At 61.2% G+C, this 22,200-nt stretch overlaps 1 protein-coding gene across 2 annotated transcripts; it reads left to right on the top strand.

Moving 5' to 3' along the window:
* Window positions 1–2,984: 2,984 nt before the first annotated feature.
* On the top strand, window positions 2,985–17,659 carry MXD4 (MAX dimerization protein 4). Of its 2 annotated transcripts, XM_060655551.3 has the most exons (6): window positions 2,986–3,218; window positions 3,322–3,421; window positions 7,025–7,054; window positions 12,798–12,912; window positions 13,903–14,065; window positions 14,325–17,659. In XM_060655551.3, exons 1-6 carry the CDS (start codon window positions 3,155–3,157, stop codon window positions 14,480–14,482), a joined length of 630 nt encoding a protein of 209 aa, XP_060511534.1. In that variant the 5' UTR covers window positions 2,986–3,154; the 3' UTR covers window positions 14,483–17,659. The 2 variants fall into 2 exon arrangements, with proteins under 2 accessions (XP_060511535.1, XP_060511534.1); XM_060655552.3 differs by lacking the exon at window positions 7,025–7,054 and having other exon boundaries at window positions 2,985–3,218.
* The last annotated feature ends 4,541 nt before the right edge of the window (window positions 17,660–22,200 follow it).

Genomic DNA, 22,200 nt, shown 5'->3' with positions numbered 1-22,200 from the left:
GTAGGGTTGGAGGTGTGCTCCCCTTCTGGGGCCCAGGACTGCGCCCCCTCCAGGGTCCCTGCTGCAGACCCTGATGGCCACCAGAGGGCGACCCATCCCACCACCTGCTCTCCCAGTGAGGTTGGGCTGCCAGGGCAGGGGGGCGACCGCATTGCTGCCTGCAGGGGTGAGGAGGGGCCAGGGAGGGTCCCAGCTCAGCAGGGACTGCAGGCAAGGCAAACCACATCCCAGCTAGGTCTGGGATGGGGAAACAGGCATCCTACTTAGAGCTGGACATCTCAAACCACCAGGGTTGGGGCTGGGGGCTGATAGCACCATGGAGGGGGGCGGCTTCCCAGCCATTCCTGGCTCTTCCTGTTCCCTGGACTCTGCAGTGGGAGCTGGGGGAAGGTGGGCAGGACCCAAGGTGCCTGCCCCATGCCACCCCCATGACCCAGTGTCCTGGAGGCACTAATCTCCTCAGAGGCCTAGCCAAAGCCACCTCCTCCAGGCAACCTTCCTAGCCTGCAGCATCCTCCTCCGCCCCCACACCCCACATTCTCAGGGCAGAGTCTGGGGTCTCCTTGCAGGAGTCAACAAAACTCTAGAGCCTCTCCTGCCTCTGAGACTTGGGAGAGGGGCAGATTCCAGCACTGAGCAGTCACTCAAAGTTAATGTCACACCCAAGACTTAAACACACAAGCAAGGCTTTGCGTTCTGCTGTGCGCTCAGGGTAGCTCAGGGCTGGATCCTGCACCTGAGCCGGGCAAAGATGGGCGCACAGACATTCTGGATCTGTCCTGCCCTTGGGGCCCGCAGATCTGGAGCAGAGGGCATGTGAGCTGGTTGGCCCCTAGGCCTGGGTTGTGATACCTCTGCCCATGCCAGGTCCTAGCCCTCCTGCCCCTAGTTCATGGGCCACTTCTCCCCTCACTCCCCCCACCCTATGTGCACTGAGGTGCCACCCACCATCACAGGCGGTGTGGAGCCACTGGGAAGTGCCTGGTCCTGGGTGTTGCTAGGAGAGGGGTCCCTGAAACAGCTCAGCTGCAAGGTGGGGCCACCCCTCTCCTCTCAGACTGGGATGCCGTATGCACATGGTTCCCACAGTCACACCTGGCCCTTTGCCCAGCCGGCTGTGGAACAGAGCAGCCCTCGTGCCCCACGGCAGTTAGTAGGGTGGGCATCCGGCAGGTGCACTCACCCTAGGCAAGGTGCCGGCTTTAGGACTGGGGCCAGCAACCTACTCTTCACATAGCAGGGATGAAGGGACTCTGCAAAATACCAGCCACCAGGTGGTAAGCCTGGGGTTCTACCTCCTAGGCCCCCCAACTCTGACTGCATCTGCCCCTCCCCAGAGTTGGGCACTCTCCTTTGTCCTGCACAGCTCTTAGGGGCTGTGCCCTGGTTCTGGGGTAATTGTGGGGCATGAGCAGGAAAGGCTGGGGTTAACATCAAGACAGCCCATGCAGGGCTGTCTAATGGCAGGTTTCAAGTGCCCGGCTGGGTCCTGCTGAGCTCTGCTGGGGTCTTGTAGGGAGGGCAACACACCCCTAACCCCATTTCTCAGATCACACAGCTGGGCTCCCACCCCCAGCAAATAGCGTTAGGTCAGGAGGTGGCTTGGTCTTCCTGCTCCTGTGTCACCAGGCCTGGGTCACATTTGTGGGAGCACCAATATCAATGCTACTGGGATTTCCAGGAGACACTAGGCAGTCCCTAAACCTCAGGATTCCCAGTTCCCTTAACCACAAATCGGGGATTCAGAAATGCACAAGGAAATGGTGTATAAAACATCCAATAGATCCTAGGATGGAAAGTACTGAGATTTTTATAGTTTTTGTTCTGTTTCGTTGGCAGTAGCAATGCCCCCTTTAGAGGTTTGGGCAGGGTCAGGGCAGGGGTCCAGCCACCTTATCCCCACACTCTCCAGCCTGCTGGGCCCCTCCTCAGGAGTTGCCAGGCCACGAGTCTCAACAACCAGTGAGAAGGAAGACCAAAGGGAACTGAGGCCAGTCTGGGGATGCCCCCAGGCTGCCAGTCCCTGCTCCCACGGAATCAGTTTAGGGTCAGGGGCCACTAGGGCCACCCAAGTGCCAGGAGTTGATGAGGGGCTCGCTCCTCTCCCAAGGAGGGCAACTCTCTTCCCTAGAAAGCGCTTCCTTGCAAAGTCTTGGAATGTCTCCACTCTTCAGACCAGACACGAGCACGCAGCCCTCCACTCTTGGGAAACCCTCGGGACCGTGGCAGCAGATCTCTGCCCCTTCCTTCAGGCCTGGGGTCCACTGGGCAGCTCTGAGGGGCCCTCCCTCTCTGGGTCTCTGCCCGTTGAGATGTGGCTCAAGATCTGACTCTTGGGCTCTGACCCTCTACGTCCCTCCTCCAAGCTCCGGTCTTTCCTGGGGTCACTCTGTGTCCGGCAGGAAGGGATGTCGCTTTGCAGCCCATAAGACACCCCCGAAGAGAGCACGAGGTCCCGTGCTCCCGCGGAGCCAGTGCTGTGGCCGTTCCAGGGCAACAGGTTCCTGCACACGACGTGCAGACCCGGCGGACAGGCCAGGCGCACGCGACACCTCCCGCACGCTGACCAGCCCAGGGGCGCTGGTCCGGTGGCTTGCGGTGCCACCGCGCTCAGCTTCCTCCCGGCAACGCGTCCGGCCGCGGCGCCCTCATTGGCCGCGCGCCCCGCAGCCGGCCATTGGTCCGCGGTCCCTATTTTACATAGACCGTTCTGGGCCAATCGGCGCACGGCGCCTACTTATCATGCACGCCGGCCGCCAGTCAGCGAGCGCGGGGGCCGGGCCACCACGTGCTGTTGCTAAGCTTGGGCTTCTAAATTGTTACTACCGCGGCGGGCCTATCGGAACCGAGCTTCGCATCTGTCAACATTCTCGGCCCGGCCCGAGGCGTTCGGCCAGCTCCCATTGGCCCCGGCCCGGCCTAGCGCCCGCCCCCGGACCCGGAGCGCCGGCCCCCATTGGCTGCGTCGGCCGCCGCTCGCCTTATGTGTCAATTTGAGGGCCCGAGGCGGAGGGTGGCGGCCGAGCGCGCTGGGAGTCCGCGGGAGTCGGGGAAGTGGGGCCGCCGGGCGCGCGGGGCGGGCGGCTAGCGGAGCCGGCCGGAGAGGGCCGGGCAGCGGCCGCCGCCGTCCCGGAGCGCGCGGGCGGGCAGGAGGATGGAGCTAAATTCCCTGCTGATCCTGCTGGAGGCGGCCGAGTACCTGGAGCGCAGGGACCGAGGTAGCGCCCGCGCCCCTTTGTGCGCCGGGCCGCGGGCGGGCGGGCGGCGGCGGCGGGGCCGGGGCCGGGGCGGGGGCCCGCTGACCGCGCCGTCTGTCCGCAGAGGCCGAGCACGGCTACGCCTCGGTGCTGCCCTTCGACGGCGACTTCGCCAGGAAGAAGACAAAGGCGGCCGGCCTGGTGCGCAAGGCCCCGAACAACAGGTACCGCCCCCCCAGCCCCCGCGCGGCCGCCCCCCGCCCGGCCCGGCGCCCGGGGTCGCCCCCCCCCCCCCGCCCCGAAGCGCCCTCCCGCGGCCCCGACCCCCGGTCCGCAGCCCGGCCGCGGCCGCGCGCCCCGGCGGCCAGCCTGGAGGAGGAGGCGCGCCGGGGCCGCGGCCGCAGCCCCGCCCGGCCGGCCCCGCCCGCGCCGTCGCCATCTTCCCGCGGGCCGCGCCTCCTCGGCCTCTCGCGTAAACAGTGCCACGCGTACAGCGCCAGCCGCTCGGGGTCTCTTCCCGCAGCCGCTCCCCGCTCCCAAGTTGTTCTGGACTTTTCCGGGCAGGAAAAAAGTTGTCATTGGGCGCTGGCCGGTGCCCCCGTGAGTCCAGGGAAACTGAGGCTCGGTGCAGAGCAGCGTGGGACCGCTCGCCCTGACCTCTGCTTGCCGCGGGTGGGTGGGCCGCACCTCTCCTGCGGCTGGGCTGAGGACCCCTACCCCCGGGGGCCTGGACAAAGAGGGCGCCCGGAGGCCTTGCCTGGGCCCCCACCCGTCCCACCGCTTCTGCCCCTCTCCTGACATAAGTGAAAGTGCAGCGACAAGTGTAGGGTTCCTTTCTTTGGGACAGGAGGCCTTTTTTAAGGGGAGCTGGAAGAGGTGCGGGCCGCCGTGCAGCAGCCCTCCGGGTGCCAGCGATCCCCACCCCCTCCCCTGGCCTCGTTCCCGGGCTGTGAAGCGCAAAGCCGGGGTACACATCCCTGCAGGGGCATGGGGACCCTGAGCTAGGGCTCCCACGGGGTTCCCCTCTCCCCGCTGCCACAGGACCACAGCACACCTGGCACTGTCTGGGGGCCCACTTTGGCTCTGGACCATGTCACCACGCTGGGAGCTGCTCTTGCAGGGGGCTTGGGGGCCCCTTGGCAGAGGATGAGGCTCATTCCTGTGGCCTGCCTGTTCTTGGGAAACAGAAAGGCTGGCACAGGGACCCATCTCCTGTGACGTCCTGGCGCCCCGGGCCTGGCAAGGAATCGGTGGAGTCTCCATCTGCCCTGGCTGGACGAGCCTCTGAGTCCCGGCCCCTGGTCCCCTGCTGAGGGCAGTTTGGGAAGGGATACGTGAAGGGGGGGGCACCACTGCCTCACACCTCCTCAGGGAGCTAGCCAGGCCCGTGCTGTTGGCTCTCATTGCCCCCAGTGCCATGGCACCCCTGGAGAACTCCGTGACGTGACCTTGGACTCCCATGGGGTACCCAAAAGCGATCACCAGAATTCTAAGATTCTCTGAAGAGGGCCCTTTATGTACGGAGTGGTTCACGTAGGTGCTAATATTCACCCAACCCGTGAAGGAGGTGTTATTTTTATCCCCATTTTAAGGCTGAGGAAACTGAGGCATAGACCAGTTGAATTACTTGCCCGGCCCCCTGTCCCGTCTCTGGGACTCCCGTTCTGCAGTGGGGTCCTGGCCTTCTACATTCTGCAGGATGGAGATCTTGAGCTCACTGGGAAGGGAATGAGAGGGTCTCCTGGGCTGCGTTGCACCTCCCTGCTGCTCCTCTGGGCAGAGCCTGCCGCTCCCAGTGTCTGAGGCCCCTACGGCTCACAGTGATGGTCCCTCCAGGCTGTCCTGGCCCAGCTGGGCCTCAGCCAACCCAGACCAGGGCCTAAGGCAGAGCAGGGCCCAGAGGGTTCGGGACCCTGACTTGGCAGGGCAGTCCCAGCCTGCAAGGCTTCTGTGTCCCACCAAGATGAGGGAAAAGGATGGGCACGGCTGGGACCGGGGTGAGGGGTGAATAGTGGGGCAGGAGGGTGACATGTGTGGGGAGGCCCCACAATTGCCAGAGCCCCAGGAAGGGCTCCTGGGAACAATGGTTCAGCAAGAGGCCTAGAGCCAGCCCGCTGAGGCTCAGGTCTTACAAGGACGTGGGTAGAGGAGTATCTACCTGGAGGCGTTGATGTGGGGTGTGAACCGGTGATGCCAGGAACGTGCTTAGTAAAGCTCCAGCCGCGGGTCCACCCCCACCCCTGGCCCCAGTACGAAGCATGCCTAAGACAGGGCATTCCTGGACCCATGTTACAAACCCCCCAGGAGGCTAGCACAGGTGTCTGGGAGGAGCCCCAGGCGGGGCTCTGGGCCTCTCTCCCTACTCCCGGCTAGCCAAGGAGTGTTCCTCTGTCTCCAGGATGGGGTCCGGCCCAGACTGTGAGGGGGTGGCCGGGCCGGTTGCTCTACGCTGAAGGACACTCCCTGACCCTTATATCCTTCACACGTGGGCAGACCCACGCTGGCGGGCTGTTGTTCAGGCCTCGAGGAGCCTGACCGCTCTCCTCCCTCCTGGTCCTGGCCAGCCCTGACAGGGGTTCCAAAGCTCCTTGCCCAACCCTTGTGACCAGCAGGCCCTTGAGCCCCCCAGAACCCAGGTCTGGAGGCTCTCCTCAAGCTGCAGAGGGGAGGCCCCAGTTGGCTCTGATGGGGCCGTGAACCATGGTGGATAGCAGAGGCACGAAGGCTGGGCAGGCGCTCCAGCTCGTGGGGTGGGGACGGGAGACATCTAATCCAGAGTTCCTGGAGCGGGAGAGTGAGGGCGGGCAGGCAGAGGTCAGCAGAAGCTCCAGGAAGGAGTGAGGGGTGGGGGACACGGCATCCAATCTGGGTGTGCCCCGAGGTGGCCGGAGCCCTCTGCTCACGTGGGAGGTAGCCTGGCAGGCCTCGGAGTCCTGGCTGTCCATGGGGTCCCCGCCTGGACTGGGAGAATGATCTAGAACGGGGAGATTGGCCCTGCTGCGTTGCTGCTCTGCAGGGCAGATGTGGTGGCACTGCCCACTGGAGTGCTCAGGACTCTGTACCCCTGTCTGAATGGGCCAGATGGGCAAGGCTTGAGCAGCAGATGGGGCCGCTGTTCCCAGAGAGGCCGAGACCGTGGCCCCAGAGGGAAGCAGAAGGGCCAGCCTCAGTGTTCCTCCTGCCCACTGGGCCAGGAAGCATCCAGGTATCAGAGCCCTGGGCTGAGGGCTCTTGGGCTGGGTCTGCTCTGTCCCTCGATGTCCCCGCTGGTGTGAGCTGTGATCTTGCAGGTGGGAGAGCCCAACACGGTGAGGATGTTGCTATGGCTGGGGTTGTCAGGACAGCACCACCCTGCGTCCTGAAGTCCTGGCCTCTGTGCTCACCTGCAGCTGGGTCCCTGTGACAGCTCCTGTGGCTCCAGAGACACTGCTGGCCTCCGGGAGTGTGGGGTGGAGAAGGCTGGTGGCTTAGTGCCTGGTAGACCTTGGGAACACAGGGTGGGTCAGTCCTAGAACCTTCTGGAAGGGGTCCTGGACCTTCCTGCTGGCAAGAGTCCCCACATGTCTCACTAAGTAAGTCAGGCAGTCCTAGGCACCTCTGGACGTGACTGCACTTCTGTGTCTCCTGTCCTTGTCACTCAGTGTGAGGTTCCCCCAGCCTTTGGTCAGCAGTGCTCACCTGCCCAGCACTCCCCATCCCGAGCCGTCCTGGGACCCACACCCTCCCTGCCACCATCTTGCAGGTTCCTTGAGTCCCTGAGTAGAGCTGTCATTCTTGTGCTTTGGTGGTCAGCAGAGTGAGCTCTGTCTTTCTGTCTCTCTAAACAGGTCCTCACACAATGAACTAGAAAAGCACAGGTAAGTGATCCCCTGTCCCTCCCCCCCCAGGCCCCACGTTGGCCACCTGACATGTCCTACCTATCCTTCTGCTGAAGGGATGCTGTGGCCGCACCCACATCCACCTGCTGTGCCCTGGGTGTGGCCACCTGCCCTGCCAGGCCGTGCCCTTGCTTGGGAAGGGTCAATCTTGAAGGAGGAGTCAGGCTCCGGTCTCGGGCACTCCCATGCCAGCAGGCAGAGACCGGGGCCTGTGCCCTGCTCATGAGAGCTCAGGTGGGGGTGAGTGGCTAGGGACAGGCCCCCCGTGCTATGTGGCAGTCAGGGCCAGGTCCCTGGAGGAGAAGATTCATCTAATTCGGGGCATTTGCTGCCTTTGGGAGCAGCTTTTGAGCTCTCAGGACACTGGCCTCCAGCCAGGAGGGTTCAGCCCTCTCAGTCTGGGGTTCCTTAGTTTAGGGTCCCTTGCACTGTGGGGTGTGCCTTCCAAGGAGCTCCCACTGGTCTTATCTGGGGGCAGTGGGAAGGGCAGCCGGGCTCTGGCCATGTGGGCCTGAGGGAAAGCTCCGGGCCCAGGCTGGATCCCGGGACACCCACCTGCCAGCTGCAGGGCCCAGTCTGCTCTGGGTTCTCCGAGGAGTGGGAGGGCTTGGGGTGAGAAGTGGGGAAGGGGCAGTACAGCCGGCCCAGGTCGGCCCCAGCGCCCTCCCAGGTGCCCCTAGCCTGGGTGCTACAGCCCTTGTCGTGCCCTCGGGGGCTCCACGACCCTGCACCTTCTCTGACGAAGGGACGAGACACAGGCCGCCTAGGCCCTGCCGACAGGTGGCCTTGCAGCTGGTCTTAGCAGGGTGGTGCAGCTGTGGGTGGGTCCTGGGATGCCTTGTGGTAGCTTCTTCCTGACCTTCGCTCCCATCTGTGAAATGGGCCAGTTCTTTCCTTCCTTCTTGGGTCAGTATTGGGCGGTAGTGGGGGTGTACAAGGGTAGTGGGTAGCGTACAAGGTAAAAACTCCAGCCCGCCCTGGGAAAGCTTGGAGCATAGCCAGTTTTCTGTGCCCCCCTCCCCCTCCGGGGACGCCCACAGCAGCGCCAGCTTCCTCTCCCCTGGGATCCAGCCCTCGGCTGGGTGGGCGCTGGGTGGGGACAGGACGCTGTGTTCTTTGGAGGAACCGTACTTCCTGGACTGGTCCTGTGTGATTGAGGGGTTCCCAAGAGACCGTGGAGGTGGGGCAGGTGTGGGGGCCCTGGGGTTCCTCCCAGGCTGGAAGACATGGCCAGCCTCACTGGGACAGGAGCCCGGACAGGCACGTGGGGATGCTCTAGAAAAGGCTTCCTGGGGGTGGTGTCTGGAAAAACAGCCCCTCAGTTCAGACAGAGGGGATGACACTAAGGGAGTATGGGTGGCAAGGGCATGGCTGCCTGTGGGGGAGGACACGTTGCTAGCCTTGACCCCTACAACTGCCCCTTGGTCTTGGCCACGGCCTCAGTCCCCTTCTCCCAAAGCCTGCCCCTAGGCTGGGCCGCGGGGGGCTCTTTCCAGACACGGAAGCAGGACAGACAGGTGGCCTGAGGTCTGCATACACTGCCCCATCCCGATGCGGGGCGTGTGTTCCTGGCTGGCCATGAGGCGCCCACAGTCTTGGAGCTTGGGACCTGGTCGGGCCCCGGGTCACGGCTGTACCTGTGCCGATGCTGGATGCTCCTGGCTGCTGGCCACGGGCAGGAACGGAGCAGCTGGCTGGGTCACCGGCTCCGCACGTTGCCCTCCCTGGAGGCGTGCCTACATTGGGCCTGTGGGGCATCCCCCGGCGTGTTCTCCGAGCCAGCCCGGTCAAGCTGAGGCCCGCCCTGCCCGTTCCTTCCCCGTCCTCCCTTCTTCTCTTGTGGAACGCTGCTCTAGTGTTCTGCTCCTGACCCCAGGCCTGGGGGTCGTGGAAGTCAGATGTTTCTTGGCAGGATGACCCCCCCCCCCCCCGCCACCGGCTCAGCTCCAGGATTTAGGTTTTGTGTGTGGAGGGGTGGGGGACCCTCTGCAGGGGCTGCCATGCCATGTCTGCGTGACACAGTGGCTCACCGTCTCTAGAAACCCCACGACTGGAAGGTGCGGGAGCACGTGAGGGGAGAACGGGGCACCCTTGCTTCCCGTCACACCTGCTGAGGGCGCCACAGTTTGGTGCCTCTCCATGCTGCCTCTTCTCGGACTGCCGGGCCTGGGGTGGCCCAGAGCGTGGCCCTGCGGAGCTGGGTCCCTGCCCCTCGGGTGCCGGGGGATGCGGCAGGGGAGCCCTGGGTCTTCCTCTGAGGAGCAGGGTCTTGTGGTGGGAAGCGGGCAAGGGCCTGGGTCAAGAGCCAGGCCGTGGCCGGCTGCCAGAGACGGAGCTGCTGTTAACAGACTGCAGTGATTCCCAGAGGCGGGTTCTGGCCCCAGAATCCACACAGGGTTCCTTCAGGAAGTGGTGAATTTTCAAAGCTCCCAGGAATGCCGGGGACAGCCACGGGGCACTGGCAGAGGGCCTGCGGCGCTGTGGCAGCCCCAGAGGAGGGCTGCAGGGCCCCGGCACCCCTTCCAGCTCCAGAGAGGTCATGGGGCAGCCCGCTCCCCGCAGGGGTGGGGCATGGGGTTCCTGCCCGGGGCCCCACGGCCGGCGCCGGTTCCCACCCCGCCGAGGCTGCCCTCCCGGCCCAGCGCTCCTCTGGAGCTGGGTGGGCGCGCTGTCCAGTGGTAAACGTTGCACGGCTGTGGTCCAGCGGGCTCTCCTTGTCTCTTGAGGAGCCTCTGCTTTGGGATTTCTAAAGCAGTCCATCCACGTTGCTCGCAGACGCCCGTGGGCCTCCCCGGCTCCCCCCTCAGAGTCAGCCATCCCAGGCGGCTGGGAGGCCGCACCTGCTCCCTCCTCCTCTGCACGGATACTAACTTGGATAAGAATGGGACCTTGTCATCTGCTCTTTCTAACCCGACCTTTCACCGGACACCACGTGAGTGTCCACCTGTGTCGTGCGCTCCCCTCCGCTCCTGGTCCCAGCGCCCGCACGGGCACGCGTGCTGCCTGCGCTGTTAGGGGCGGCCCTCTGGTTGACGCAGGCCGGGCCACAGCGAGCGTCGGTAAACGTGCATCTTTGCATCCGTGGGGGGCAGCCCGGTGGGACCCGGATCCTACAAGTGCAGGTGTCGGTCAAGGCTTTGGGTCGCCGCAGCGGCCCTCAGCGCTGTCGTCCCTGTTCGCTCTCCCTGAACAAAGCGCAGATGGGCCCGTGCGCCGCCTGAGAGCCAGCCGGTCCTTTCCAGTCTGGCCCAGACGCCCGCCCGCCCGCCCGCCCTGCTTGGTCCTCAGTTCCTAGAGTGCTGGGAGACCCACTCGGTTTTGTGCTAGCTTAGCAGTCTGTGCTCTGCAACTTGCCTGTTTGCGTCCTTTGCCCGTTTTCCACATTAAGATACTCCTCTCCTTGTTTTTGACGTGTATGAGCTCAAAATGTCACGGATACTAACCATTTGTCTTTTATGTGTATCACAGATACTTTTCCACTGTTGTTCGTCTTTCGGCTGTGTTTTTTCTTTCTTGTACAAATGTCTCTTTCTGATTGTAAAAGTAATATGTGGTGTTTTTTTGTTTTTTTTTTAGCATAGAAAACTTGGAAAATATAAAAACAAATAACTAAAAAACACAAACCGTAAAGCCAAAGAAATAAACGTTGCCAACCGCATCACCTGGAGACGCATGCCTCCTGCTCTTCATTGTGTCCTGTTGAGTCTCTTGTGTGCGTCTGCTGTTTTATTTTTTTAAACAATATTGGGTGACCTGTCACACACGTGGTTCCGTACGCTGATGTTGTCACTGAGCGTTTGTGACGCAGGAACGTAGAGCACATTGAGAGGATGGTATGGTCGTCTCTGGGTGGTGGAATCTGGGCTACTTTTCTGCTGATCGGCAGTTTCTGATTTTGCACAAAGATCACGTGCTGCTTATGTAATTAAGCAGCAGATTGTAAGAATTGACATTTGCTCTAGAGTAGGTGGACGAGGGGACCCCACTTGTGAACTTAGCACGGATGGCAGGACAGGAGGGCCCCGGGGGAGAGGGTGACGCTCTCATTGCCGACCCCTCCTTGAGCACAGAGTGTGGTGTGCAGCCTGCCCCTGTGTTCCTGGCCCCGTTTTCAGCAGGGCAGAGGGGATGCTCCGCCCACTTGGAGGTGAGGGAGCGGAGGTTCCCGGACTCCAGGGGGTCGTGCATGCCCCCTTCCCCAGCCCTGTGTCTGCATGGAGGTGGGCGCTTATCTCTGAAGGTCCTCCAGCCTCCAGGCAGAGCATGGGCTGCTCCATACGTAGGGCCCTGGTGCCTGGGCTGCTCAGGTCCTGGCCCCGTGTGACCTCGTGGCAGAGCACGGAATCAGTCCTGTGTCCTGGAAGTTCTTCCTAACTCAGGCCCACCTGGCCCACCTAGGTGCTGGGGTGCTGTGGGCTGGGGTGCGGGGTGGGGAGGTGCCCTCTCAGTGGGGGTGCTGTGTGGACACGGGTGGCAGACGTAGGGCCAGGGGGTCCATGTGCAGCCAGCCTTCCTCCTACAGGGCGGGGCTGTTAGTTGCTGTTCTACAGAGGGGGTCCTGCCCTGCACCCAGCTGCCCCCTCTCTCCCCAGGCCTTGGATGCCCCTCAGAAGTGGCCATCACTGCCCACTTTCCTCCCGGGCTCTCTAAGGCTAAGCAAGGCTGTGGCACATAGGGGATAGAGGTGAAAATAAGAGACGGCCACGGTTGGCACTTTGAGGGAAGGGGCATGTGCTGGCTGTGGTGATTGGGCAGTCGGGCGACAGGCTGTCTCACAAAGAATTCCTACCCCTCGCCCTCAAGGGCCCTCCTTTCAGAGCGGAGCCCCAGCAGAGCATCGCGGCTGGACAGCGTGTTGGGGCTCTGGCGCCCTGCACGTACTGAGGAGGGGCCGTCACGTGGATGGGGCAATGGCCCCAGGCCATCGTGGTGGCCACAGCGTCCTTTAGGATGCACTGTAGTCACCTTAGTCTCTGCCAGCCTGCCCTCCCCAGATGAGATGAGCCAGGAAGGCCGTGTTTCTGCAAGGTGGATCCAGGCCAACCGCCCCCCCTGCCCCCAACCTGAGACCCCTATGTCAACAGTGCCACTGGCTCTTAGGAGTACAGTTTTGTGGAACTCTGCCTTCATCTGCCTGAACACAGGGACGAAATCTGGAATGAAGCTGTTTCTTCTAAGGGAAACCAAATTTGGGGTGGAGGGTCTGGTCCTCAGCCCTCCATGACCCCAATAGACTTGTGTTTCTGTGGTGACATGACCAGAGACCACCCTGAACTTGGCAAGGTGGAATGCCAATCTTGTCTCGGGCCCCCTTGGACCTCTGGGAGCAGTCTGACCAGGACCCTAACCCTGCTGTCCCCGGTCGTCCCCTGACCTCCTGGATCCACTGTGGAGGATGGTGACAGCAGGGTGAGCCAGGGCTCTGAAGGCGGTGCCTGGTGGTGGCTTTCTGAGGCCCTGAGGGCTGTGGTGGGCTGGCTGCATGGGCCCTGGCCATAGGCTCTCCTCCTCTGTTGGGGCATCCAGAAGGCAGGTGTCTGGTTACTCCGGGGAAGCTGCCAGCCAGGCTGGGAGGGGAGCCCTGGACCCTCAGCAGGTCCGTGCAGGAGTCTGGCTGGCTGCCTCTTGTGCCCTCAGACCTCCCAGGCCTCTCTGCTGCCATTGCCATTGTCCCCGTCGGCTGTGCCACTCTGGCCTGACTGTTCTGTCTCTCCTCTTTCAGACGAGCCAAGCTCAGGCTCTATCTGGAGCAGCTCAAGCAGCTGGTGCCCCTGGGCCCTGACAGCACCCGCCACACCACGCTGAGCCTCCTGAAGCGTGCCAAGATGCACATCAAGGTAAGTAGGACGGTGCCCCCGCTGCTGCCCCTGGTCTGACCCCATCCTGTCCCGTGCACCCTGGGGGAGTGACCAGGGGGCCTGAGGGGAGCCGCCTAGCAGGTGCACATCGGGGACCCCTGGGGGTCTCTGGTGGTAGGTGGGCGGTGCTTGGCCACGGGGGATGCTGAAGGTTGAGGTGGTCACAGGCACGTGCTGGGTTTTATTGGGAGGCGGGGGGGTGGGTAGGAGGTAGCCATGCCAGGCTGGGGGAGGTGTGGTCCTCGGGGGCCCTGGGCTGTGAAGGGGCAGCAGCTAGAAGGAGACGTGGGGCCAGGAAGGGCGGGATAGGAAGCCGGCAGCCCAGGGGTTGGGAGGTTCTGGGTAGAGGGTGGGGTTGGTCTCCTGGGGTAGGCCCCCAAGGCCTCGAGACAGACCTGCTGGTTGTTGGGGGGTGGGTCTTGGGACACTTGGGCAAACCAGGGTGGGTCTCAGTGTCCTCAAGAGATCCTCAAAGCTCCCAGGCCAGCACAGGCAGCGGGGCTGGAGCTTTGAGAGAGGTAGAGTCAGTGCCCTGGGGCCTCACAGAGCAGCAACAGCTCCAGCAGGGAAGGTATGGAGAGGGAAGAGGGCAGGCAGGGGGTGAGCGGATGTGAGGAGTATGGGGGACAGCGGGGCAAGACTGCTGAGGGCGGGCTGTCCTCCAGGAGGTGGTGCTAGCCCAGGGCCCACGGGTGACTTGGCTCGGCCAAGGTGTCTAGTGGCTGTGGGTCTGGAGCCAGTCAGCACACACAGAGAACGGGCCTGGAGGGGTGAGGAGGGGGCTCATTGGGTCTTTGGGCCCCATGGGCACTGGGTACCCTGTGGCCCCTGGCCAGGCGGGGGTGGGGGTGGGGTGTGGGATGAGAACCCGCCCCTGCACCCCAGTTCCTGGTAGGGGATGGTCCCCGGTCCCCCCATCCCCGCAGCTCACGGCTCCCCTCGCCCCCCCCCCCCCGCCCCCGCCCCTAGAAACTGGAGGAGCAGGACCGCCGGGCGCTGAGCATCAAGGAGCAGCTGCAGCGGGAACACCGCTTCCTAAAGCGGCGCCTGGAGCAGCTGTCGGTGCAGAGCCTGGAGCGCGTGCGCACAGACAGCACAGGCTCCGCCGTCTCCACCGACGACTCGGAGCAAGGTGGGGGCGTGGGAGCGGCCCCTGGGTGGGGACGATGGCCGCTGTGTGTCCCCGGCGCTGTCCGAGCGCTCCGAGTGTGGTAGCGGAAGTGGTGCCATGTGGAGGGAGAGGCACAGAGGCCGGGAGCCCCATCCCTCCCCCACGCCCCGCCCCCGGAGCCTCTGCGTCCTCCGTGAAGGGTGGAGATCGGCCCTAACTCTGAAGGGGGCCCCCCGGCCGGCACCTCGGTTTCTGATCCTGCCGTCTCTGTTCTCCCCAGAAGTGGACGTAGAGGGCATGGAGTTTGGCCCTGGTGAGCTGGACAGTGTTGGCAGCAGCAGTGACGTGGAGGGCCACTACAGCCTGCAGAGGGGCGGCTGCAGCGACGGGGGCTACGGGCCCCCCTGCCGGCGGCCTGGCCGCCCCGGCCTCTCGTAGGCCCAGCGCCCTCAGCTCCTTGGCCCGCCTGCCTGCCCGGCCAAGCGTGCCAGCCCTCCAGTCCTCGAAAGCCTCTCCGCGGGCCCGCTGCTGTGCCATTCTGGAAGCTCCAGCTGCCGCCTGGGCTGCCCGCCTCCGCCGCCTGCCGGTCAGGGCCCACCGTGCTGCCCACCCCTCCCAGCTGGGCAGGGACTCCTGCAGGGAGGCGGGGCCCAGCTCCCACATCCCGGAGCCCAGCGTAGCCGCCCACGGTCTGTTCTCAGATTCCTAATCATTCCAGAAGTATTAAATATCATTGCTGCAAATCCCGGCGGGCACCGTGTGAGGGGCTTAATGACCACTGCGGGGAGCTCAGACCCCAACCCTGGATCCCAGGAGAAAGGAAGGAGTGGACCGAGGAAGGAAGGAAGGCGTGGCTCTCCGTCCGTCTGTCCATCTGTCTGTCAGTCCACGCAGGCTCCTGAGGCCTGGATGGAGGGACCCATGAAGGGCGGGACTCGGGTGAGCACCCTGGGGCAAGTGGGCGGAGAGGGGCCTTTGCACCCCACAGGTGTCAGGAGCAAGCGCTGGGCTCCTGGGGGCAGGCCAGGCCCCCCCTTCCAAGCTTCTGCTCTGTTAGGTCCCTCAGATGTACACACACACATGCCTAGGCACACACGCCCACACGCGCATACACACACGCACACACACACACACACACACACACACACATCGTCACTGGACCCAGAGGATACACATCATGGGGAGGTAGGCCTTCAAGGGTCATCTGGGCAACTTCTGGTCCCTGGCCTGTGCCTGGCTCCCCCTCCCCCCCCCCCCCCCCCCAGCTCACTGGCCCTGTTTGCACTGGGCAGAGGGCTTCTCCTCCTGGTGGGGGCTGGAGTGCGCTGGGGACGGCAGGCTGAAGCCACTGAGGCCTCAGGAGGCTTTCTCATCTACCTTTGAAAGAAAAAAAGCAAAAAAAAAAAAAAAAATTGCTGCACTGCCCAGCAGCCCAGAACAGGGCTCCCAGGAGAGAGGCTTTTTCCCAAAAACAAAAGAGAAACATTTTTAAAAGAGAAAAAAGCTCTAAAGACTCCCCGCCAAGTGACATCAGCGTGTGCCGCCTCAATTTCCTGTACGAGATTTTTGTACTCTATTTTCCTAGCCGTTGCTGTGTCCTTGTTTGCTGAGGGGTGGGAGTGACCCAGCGTCTCAGGGACTCGTCTTGTATGTCACCTTCGTCCAAGTGTGCCTTGTGTCCCGTGTCTGGCCCCGCCCCGCCCACCACCACCAGCATCTCCCTTGTGGCTCAAGGGGCACCCCTGGCCTGCCCAGCACGTGCCCTCCTAGCTTCCTCCCCAGGCAGCAGCCCCTCCCAGCAGCCTCGGCTGGCTTCCTGCCGGGCCAGGTCAGGGGGGATCGTGCACAGCTTTCTGTCACCTGGCCCCCTGGTGACCCAGCACCCCAGTATCGCTGTGCCCTGGGGCCTGGTGAAGAGCCGGCTAACCAGAGAAATAGGTTCTCAGCTGTACCCAGCGTGAACCGTCCCTGCTCCCCTGGCCTGGGGTGAGGGCCCCAGATTTCAGAAATAGGCAGCTGATGAGGACAGCCCTTCGCCCTGGGTAGCCAGGCCGGGGCCTTAGGAGGCTTCTCCTGGCCTTTTGTTCCCGAAGCCCTTGTCCACACAGCAATATTTGGGTGGTGTGCTGTGGGGCCGCCCCGCCGCAGTGTCTGCTTCCCTCTCTGGTGCGTTGTAACCAATTTCCAGACTGGGGTGGGGGGGGGAAGCCGGTGTTTATTTTCGGTCACGCTGGTAGACGCGCCAGGGTGAGTAGCCTACTGAGGCAGAAAGGGGTTCCTGGAAACGGCTCTGGCACAGAACCTGTCCTGCAGAGGCTCAGGATGGCGAGTGGAGAGCAGGCTCATGGGAGACAGCGCAGGGACTGGGGAGACTGTCCAGACATCTTGCTGGTGGTTGCGAGGGAACCTGTTCTATCCTGTCTCCTTCCAGTGTCACTGGGGGTCTAGAGTGCCTAGGGTGGCTCCCGTCTGCCCGAGCACGTCCACAGAGAGCTTCTTGTCAGCATCTGGCACACTCCGAGGCAGGAGTGCGCGAGTTGAAGATCCTGCTGTGGGAGGCACAAGTCCAGACCCCTGGGGCGGTCTGTGTTCAGAATTCATAAAGTACCAGCTCCCCCAGTACCCCAGCCAGCAGGGTCATCTCCAGGTGACCAACTGTGGCCCTCCCTCAGCTGACCTTCTGGCAGCTCAGCTTGTGGCTTCTCAGGCTGTGGTTCCCACCTGGGCCAGGGAGTTGACCTCACTGGCCACCTAGGGGCCTGTGCTCCCAGAGGCCCCTCCCTGCCACCAGCAGACACGTTGGGGGTGGTCCTCGGGGCCAGGGTGTGGTGCTAGGAGTTACACATCCATTCTCTCCTCCCTCTGGCCTTTTGCACAGGTTAGCTGTTGCTGGTGGCCACAGAGACCCAGAGGGGGCCCTGCTGAGGCCGTGTCGGATAACTGAGCACTGTTGAGTCTATAGAAGCAGATGGGACCAGAACAGGGTTGCAGGGGTGCCTGCACTCTCTATCCGTGTGCCCTCCCACACCTCTGTGGACCATTGTGGCACTGGGTGGCCAGGATCCTGGAGTCCCAGGCTCATGTTTGGGTCCCCACCCTCACTGGGAGGTGGCCCCTGTACACCAGGCCATTACTGCCCAGTGCAGGCCCAGCTGGCTGGGAAGACTGCAAGAAGGCTTCTCTTCCTTGGAGCTCTGGGTCCACCTTTGCATTTTGGGTCTGGGAGGCCCGGGGCCCGAGCCAGCTCTCTTGGGCTGATGGGGCTGTGTGCCCAACTAAGGCCCTGAGGACCCGTGCCCTCCTGTCTGCCCCAGACAATCCCCATCTGCTGAGCGAGGCAGGCTTCCCTCACTCTCCCACCCCCTGCCTCTCTGGATCAGCTAACCTGGGGACCCCTCCCCATAGCTGGGCACACAGAACTCTGACCCCGGGCCACATCTAGGGCAGGTTCTGTGCCAGAGTCTGGGGCTTCCCGGGGTGGCCTGGCACTGGCCAGGATAGCGTGTTACAAGATCCTCACTGGAGAGAATTGGGCCACCCACCAGCCTGTTCACCGGGAGGGACTGTGCTGTACCATTCTGTCTTTGTAATATAAATACAGATTTTTATACCTCACCCCTGTGGCTTCCAGTTCTTTCCATCACCATATTTGTCTCCCCTCCTCTCGGCCTCCTTAGGGAGCCCAAGCCCACTGGTGACCTTGGCAGCCTTCGCTGCCCTGCCCACAGCTTCTGTTTTCAGGGAGTCCCGACAGACCATGATCCTTCCCCACTGCAACTGGCCACCACTGAGACTCCACCCTCACAGCTGCCTCCCTGGACAGTCACACCTGCAGTTGAATGAAGGTGGACCCCCTCCCCCAACCACACCCACACCCACACCCACACACACACACAGACACACACACACACCATCGGCCAACCAGGTGCTCTTATTGCTGGCATTCAGATTTTGCTCCCGGCCCTGGTGCGGGGACCTTGGGATGGTCAGCCTTAGGGTGGATACCGGGTGTTCGCATCCAGATGCCCTTTCCACGCAGCCGCCGTCGGCTGCCAGGGATGCACCTTGATAAACCTTCCTTGGATCTGCCCTCAGTGTCCCCAGAATATCTCTGGCGGGGCCTTTGCCTGCTGCTCTCAGGACCTGCTGTGCAGGGTGAGGGTGTGAAGTGGTGTGACCCCAGCACAGGCAGCTGGGGGATGAAATGCTGGCAGCGGGGAGCTGGGTAGCCGGGTAGCCGGAACAGGACCTTCCGGAGAGCTTGGGGTGCCTGCATCGGACATGCAGCCGCACACATTGGAGATGGCTCAGTGAGACCCTCCAGCAGGTTTGGGGGTGTCTGGGAGAGGACCTGCGGGGACCTCAGGAAGGAAGCTGGGTTCCTCCTCCCTCCTGCAGCAGGCAGCAGCACTCTGGCCTCTCGACCTGGGTGAGTCCGCCTGAGGGCACCTTTGGAAAACAAGGGAATCCCTCCTAGGAATGCAGCTGGGGCTTCGGGTCTGGGTGTAAATTCCAAATATTGCCAGGACTTAAAATCACTACCACCTTTTATTGACTGCATGAGGGCCCCAGAAATTAGAGCTTGATGTCCTCACGCTGGGCCCATCTCACACAGGAAACTGAGGCTCAGAGAAGGTACCCACCTTCCCCAAGTCACCCACTGGAGCGGGGTGGGCCTGGGATCTGACCCTGGTCCTCTGGGGAACCCCTCCCCCCACCAGATTCCATCTCAGCGCCCCTCAAGGGAGACGACCCCCTCCATCCCAGCCCTCCCTCCCAAAGTCTCCTTGGCAGCCAACTTGACCCCTGGTGGTCTTGTTCCTCCCACAGCCTCCAGAATTAACCCCAGGTGCCTGCCTTCTCCCCATGGGCTCCTGCACTCCTACGCTGGCTTCCCCCTGGTCAGAAGTCTGCACTCACCAGCGCCCCCAGCCCCCAGCGCCACTCTGGGACCTGCTCCTGTGCCCCTTCCCGCACACTTCTGCCAGGATTATGGCCACCCAAATTGGGCGTTGGTCTAATCTGGGCCCGTCTGGAGGCAAGGCCCCATGCATGCTGTTTCCTTTCCTCTGTTCCCAGTCCCTAGCCGGGTCAGGCCTCTAGTACAGGCTAGCCCCACAAGGATCTTTCCAGAATGTAAATGTTATGCCACTCGTCCATTCAGCTCGCAGTGGTTCTCAACTGCCTCCTCATTGCCTTCTGCCTCCTCAGCCTGTCTTCAGGCCCTTCATGAGACCCCAACCCCCCTCCCAGGCTCCTCACTGCCCCCTTCCTCTGTGCCCTCTTATACCCAAACCCTTCCCATCCCCAGTTGAAGGAACTATCTTGGCGAGCTCCTGACCCCAACTTGCTCCTGAGTGTGAGGACTGAGTTTTTACCTCCGTTACATGATATCAATGTGATGGAAGACAAAACCACTTTCCGCCCGCCCACCCTCCTCCTCTGCTTTCTTCTGAGCAGGAAGGATTAATAGGGAGAACAGAAAGAAGTACCACCTTCTTGCTCAGCTGGAAACTGAGAGTCATCCAAACTCTGGCCCTCAGGCCCCAGGGTTCTGCCCTTGCATGAACCCAGCCGAACCTTTACTCCTCCTCTCCCCGGTGCACGGGAGGCTACCTGCATCTGTCTCTTGCCACCTTTTTGTCACTTTTGTTACTGCAGAGTCAGGCTTCTAACACATGTCTGAGAATGTCACTCGCCTGCCTAGCCCCCACCCCTCACTGCTTGAAGAATGGAGTCCCATTATTACTGGAAACTACATCTAGGAACACATGATCTTTAACATCAGACTGCAGCTTAAACATATATAAAAACAGGGGCGCCTGGGTGGCGCAGTCGGTTAAGCGTCCGACTTCAGCCAGGTCACGATCTCGCGGTCTGTGAGTTCGAGCCCCGCGTCAGGCTCTGGGCTGATGGCTCGGAGCCTGGAGCCTGTTTCAGATTCTGTGTCTCCCTCTCTCTCTGCCCCTCCCCCGTTCATGCTCTGTCTCTCTCTGTCCCAAAAATAAATAAAAAACGTTGAAAAAAAAAAAAAACATATATAAAAACATATTGTCCAAAACTTAAAATACTTAAAAAAAAATTTTTTTTTAACGTTTATTTTTGAGAGAGCAGGGGAGGGGCAGAGAGAGAGGGGGACAGAGAATCTGAGGCAGGTTCCATGCTGACAGCAGACAGCCTGACGCAGGGCTCGAACTCACGAACCATGAGATCATGACCTGAGCCAAAGTCGGACACTTAACTGAGTCACCAGGCTCCCCTAAAAATTTTTTAAAGTTTATTAACTTGGAAAGAGAGAGAGAGAGAGAGTACATGTGTGTGCACACATGCGTGTCCAAGTGGGAGAAAGGCAAAGAGAGAGACGATCTTAGGTAGGGTCCACGGTCAACACGGAGCCCCATTCGGTCAGCATGGAACCCTATTTGGGGCTCCATCTCATGGGATCACGACCTGAGTGGAAATCAAGAGTCTGATGCTCAACCGACTGGACCACCCGGGCGTCCCCTAAAATACTTTTTAGTATCAGCAGGAGAAAAAGATTCCTACAGGAAGGAGAAAAGGAGACACAGCTGTCGGTGAACCCCCTTGCTGCTTGCAGTGGTGTGCCGAGGCTGCTTAGTCCCCTGAGCTTCCCCCCCCCCCCGTTTCCTTGGGGAAGCCTCCTTCAGGGGTTCCCTTCATCTTCTGACTCTGCAAGGGCCCCACTAAAACCCCAAATGAGTTTTATTGGAGGAAAGAAACTTTGTCTTGGAAATAAGTGTAACACACTTGCTTTCCTGAATCCCAAGTGCAGCCTCAAATGCAGAAGTGCCCCTAGAAAGTCATGTTTTTAAAAGCTTCCTGAGTGCATAATTAACCCTGATGTGTGCGTGGTTTGTATTCTGGGAGCTGATAACATTGTCATTTCTACTGTATATTTTTACGGCTTTTTTTTTTTTTTGCCCCCATAAACATCTTTCAAACAAATAACTATGGACAGCAATTCAAAATCATATGGAGAATTTGTGGCCCAGGAATTGACCCAGGAGTCACGAGGAAAAATGGGCTTCTAGAACAGCTTCACAGGCCTCATCTCCAGTCCCTCACCCTCCTGTCCCTTGGGGCCCCTGGGTGCCTCAGCCAGTTAAGTGTCCGACTTCAGCTCACAGCGGGTGGGTTGGAGCCCCGCATTCGGCTCTGTGCTGACAGCTCTGAGCCTGGAGCCTTCTTCGGATTCTGTCTCTCCTTCTCTCTCTGCCCCTCCCCTGCTGGTGCTCTGTCTCTCTCTCAAAAATAAATAAACATTAAAAAAAACAACAACAGTCCCTTTTCTTTCTTCTCCTCTTTTCTCCTCTGAGTTCCTCCTCACAGTCTATAAACATCCCAAGTTCCTCTCATCTTGAAACAAAACAAACCCAAACCCTCCCCCACCCTACCCTACATTCCCACCCCCTCATCTCGTGTCCTTCTTCTCCTCTCCCTCCCTCAATCTTTGCCTCCTCAGCAAAATGTCCTGAAGGCCCTGTCTGCACAGCCTCCACTTCCTCCCTCCAAGCCTCTCAGCTTGGGTTCAGGGGGACCCCTCCCCCGCCCCCTCCGTGAGTTCCCATCCCCCCCCAGCCCCCCCAGCCCCCCCCCCCCCCCCGGGTCAGTGGCAAAGGGAGTCCTCCTGGTCCGGGGTCTCTAACCCTGTCCTCCGACTCACCAACTCGACTGTCTCCTCCCTAGTCCAGCCTCACCTTGTTTCAGGCGGGGTACCAATCTGTGAACTTTCTTCCCCTGTAATATCTGCTTTTGAGATCATTTTAGGCTTTGCTGTCTTTTGGAAGAGGAAAAGTAAAAAGTAAAACAAATGAAGGATTCATAAGAAGTAGCTTCAACTCTGCCCCTCCCCGGCTCATGCTCTGTCTCTCAAAAATAAACATTAAAATTTTTTTTGAAAAAAAAAAAAAGTATCTTCAACCCGAGAATAATTCATATGTCTTAGACCATTCTTTTTTCTCCCCTTAAAAATATTAAAAGTTATCCAGAAAGACTTCTGCCCTTCTACTGTCCCACTAGCCTAGGACATCTCTAACCAACCACCTTCGGGTCACCTGATGCGGGGGCTGGAGGGAGTACTATGTAGTCACTACTTTTAGACGTTCATCTGTGGAAGACTAGTAAGAGAGAGGCGC

Source organism: Panthera onca, chromosome B1, assembly GCF_046562875.1.
Source record: "Panthera onca isolate mPanOnc1 chromosome B1, mPanOnc1 haplotype 2, whole genome shotgun sequence".
Classification (NCBI taxonomy): Eukaryota; Metazoa; Chordata; class Mammalia; order Carnivora; family Felidae; genus Panthera; species Panthera onca.
The sequence above is the reverse complement of the archived record's forward strand: the minus strand, read 5'-3'. Positions and strand labels throughout refer to the sequence as shown.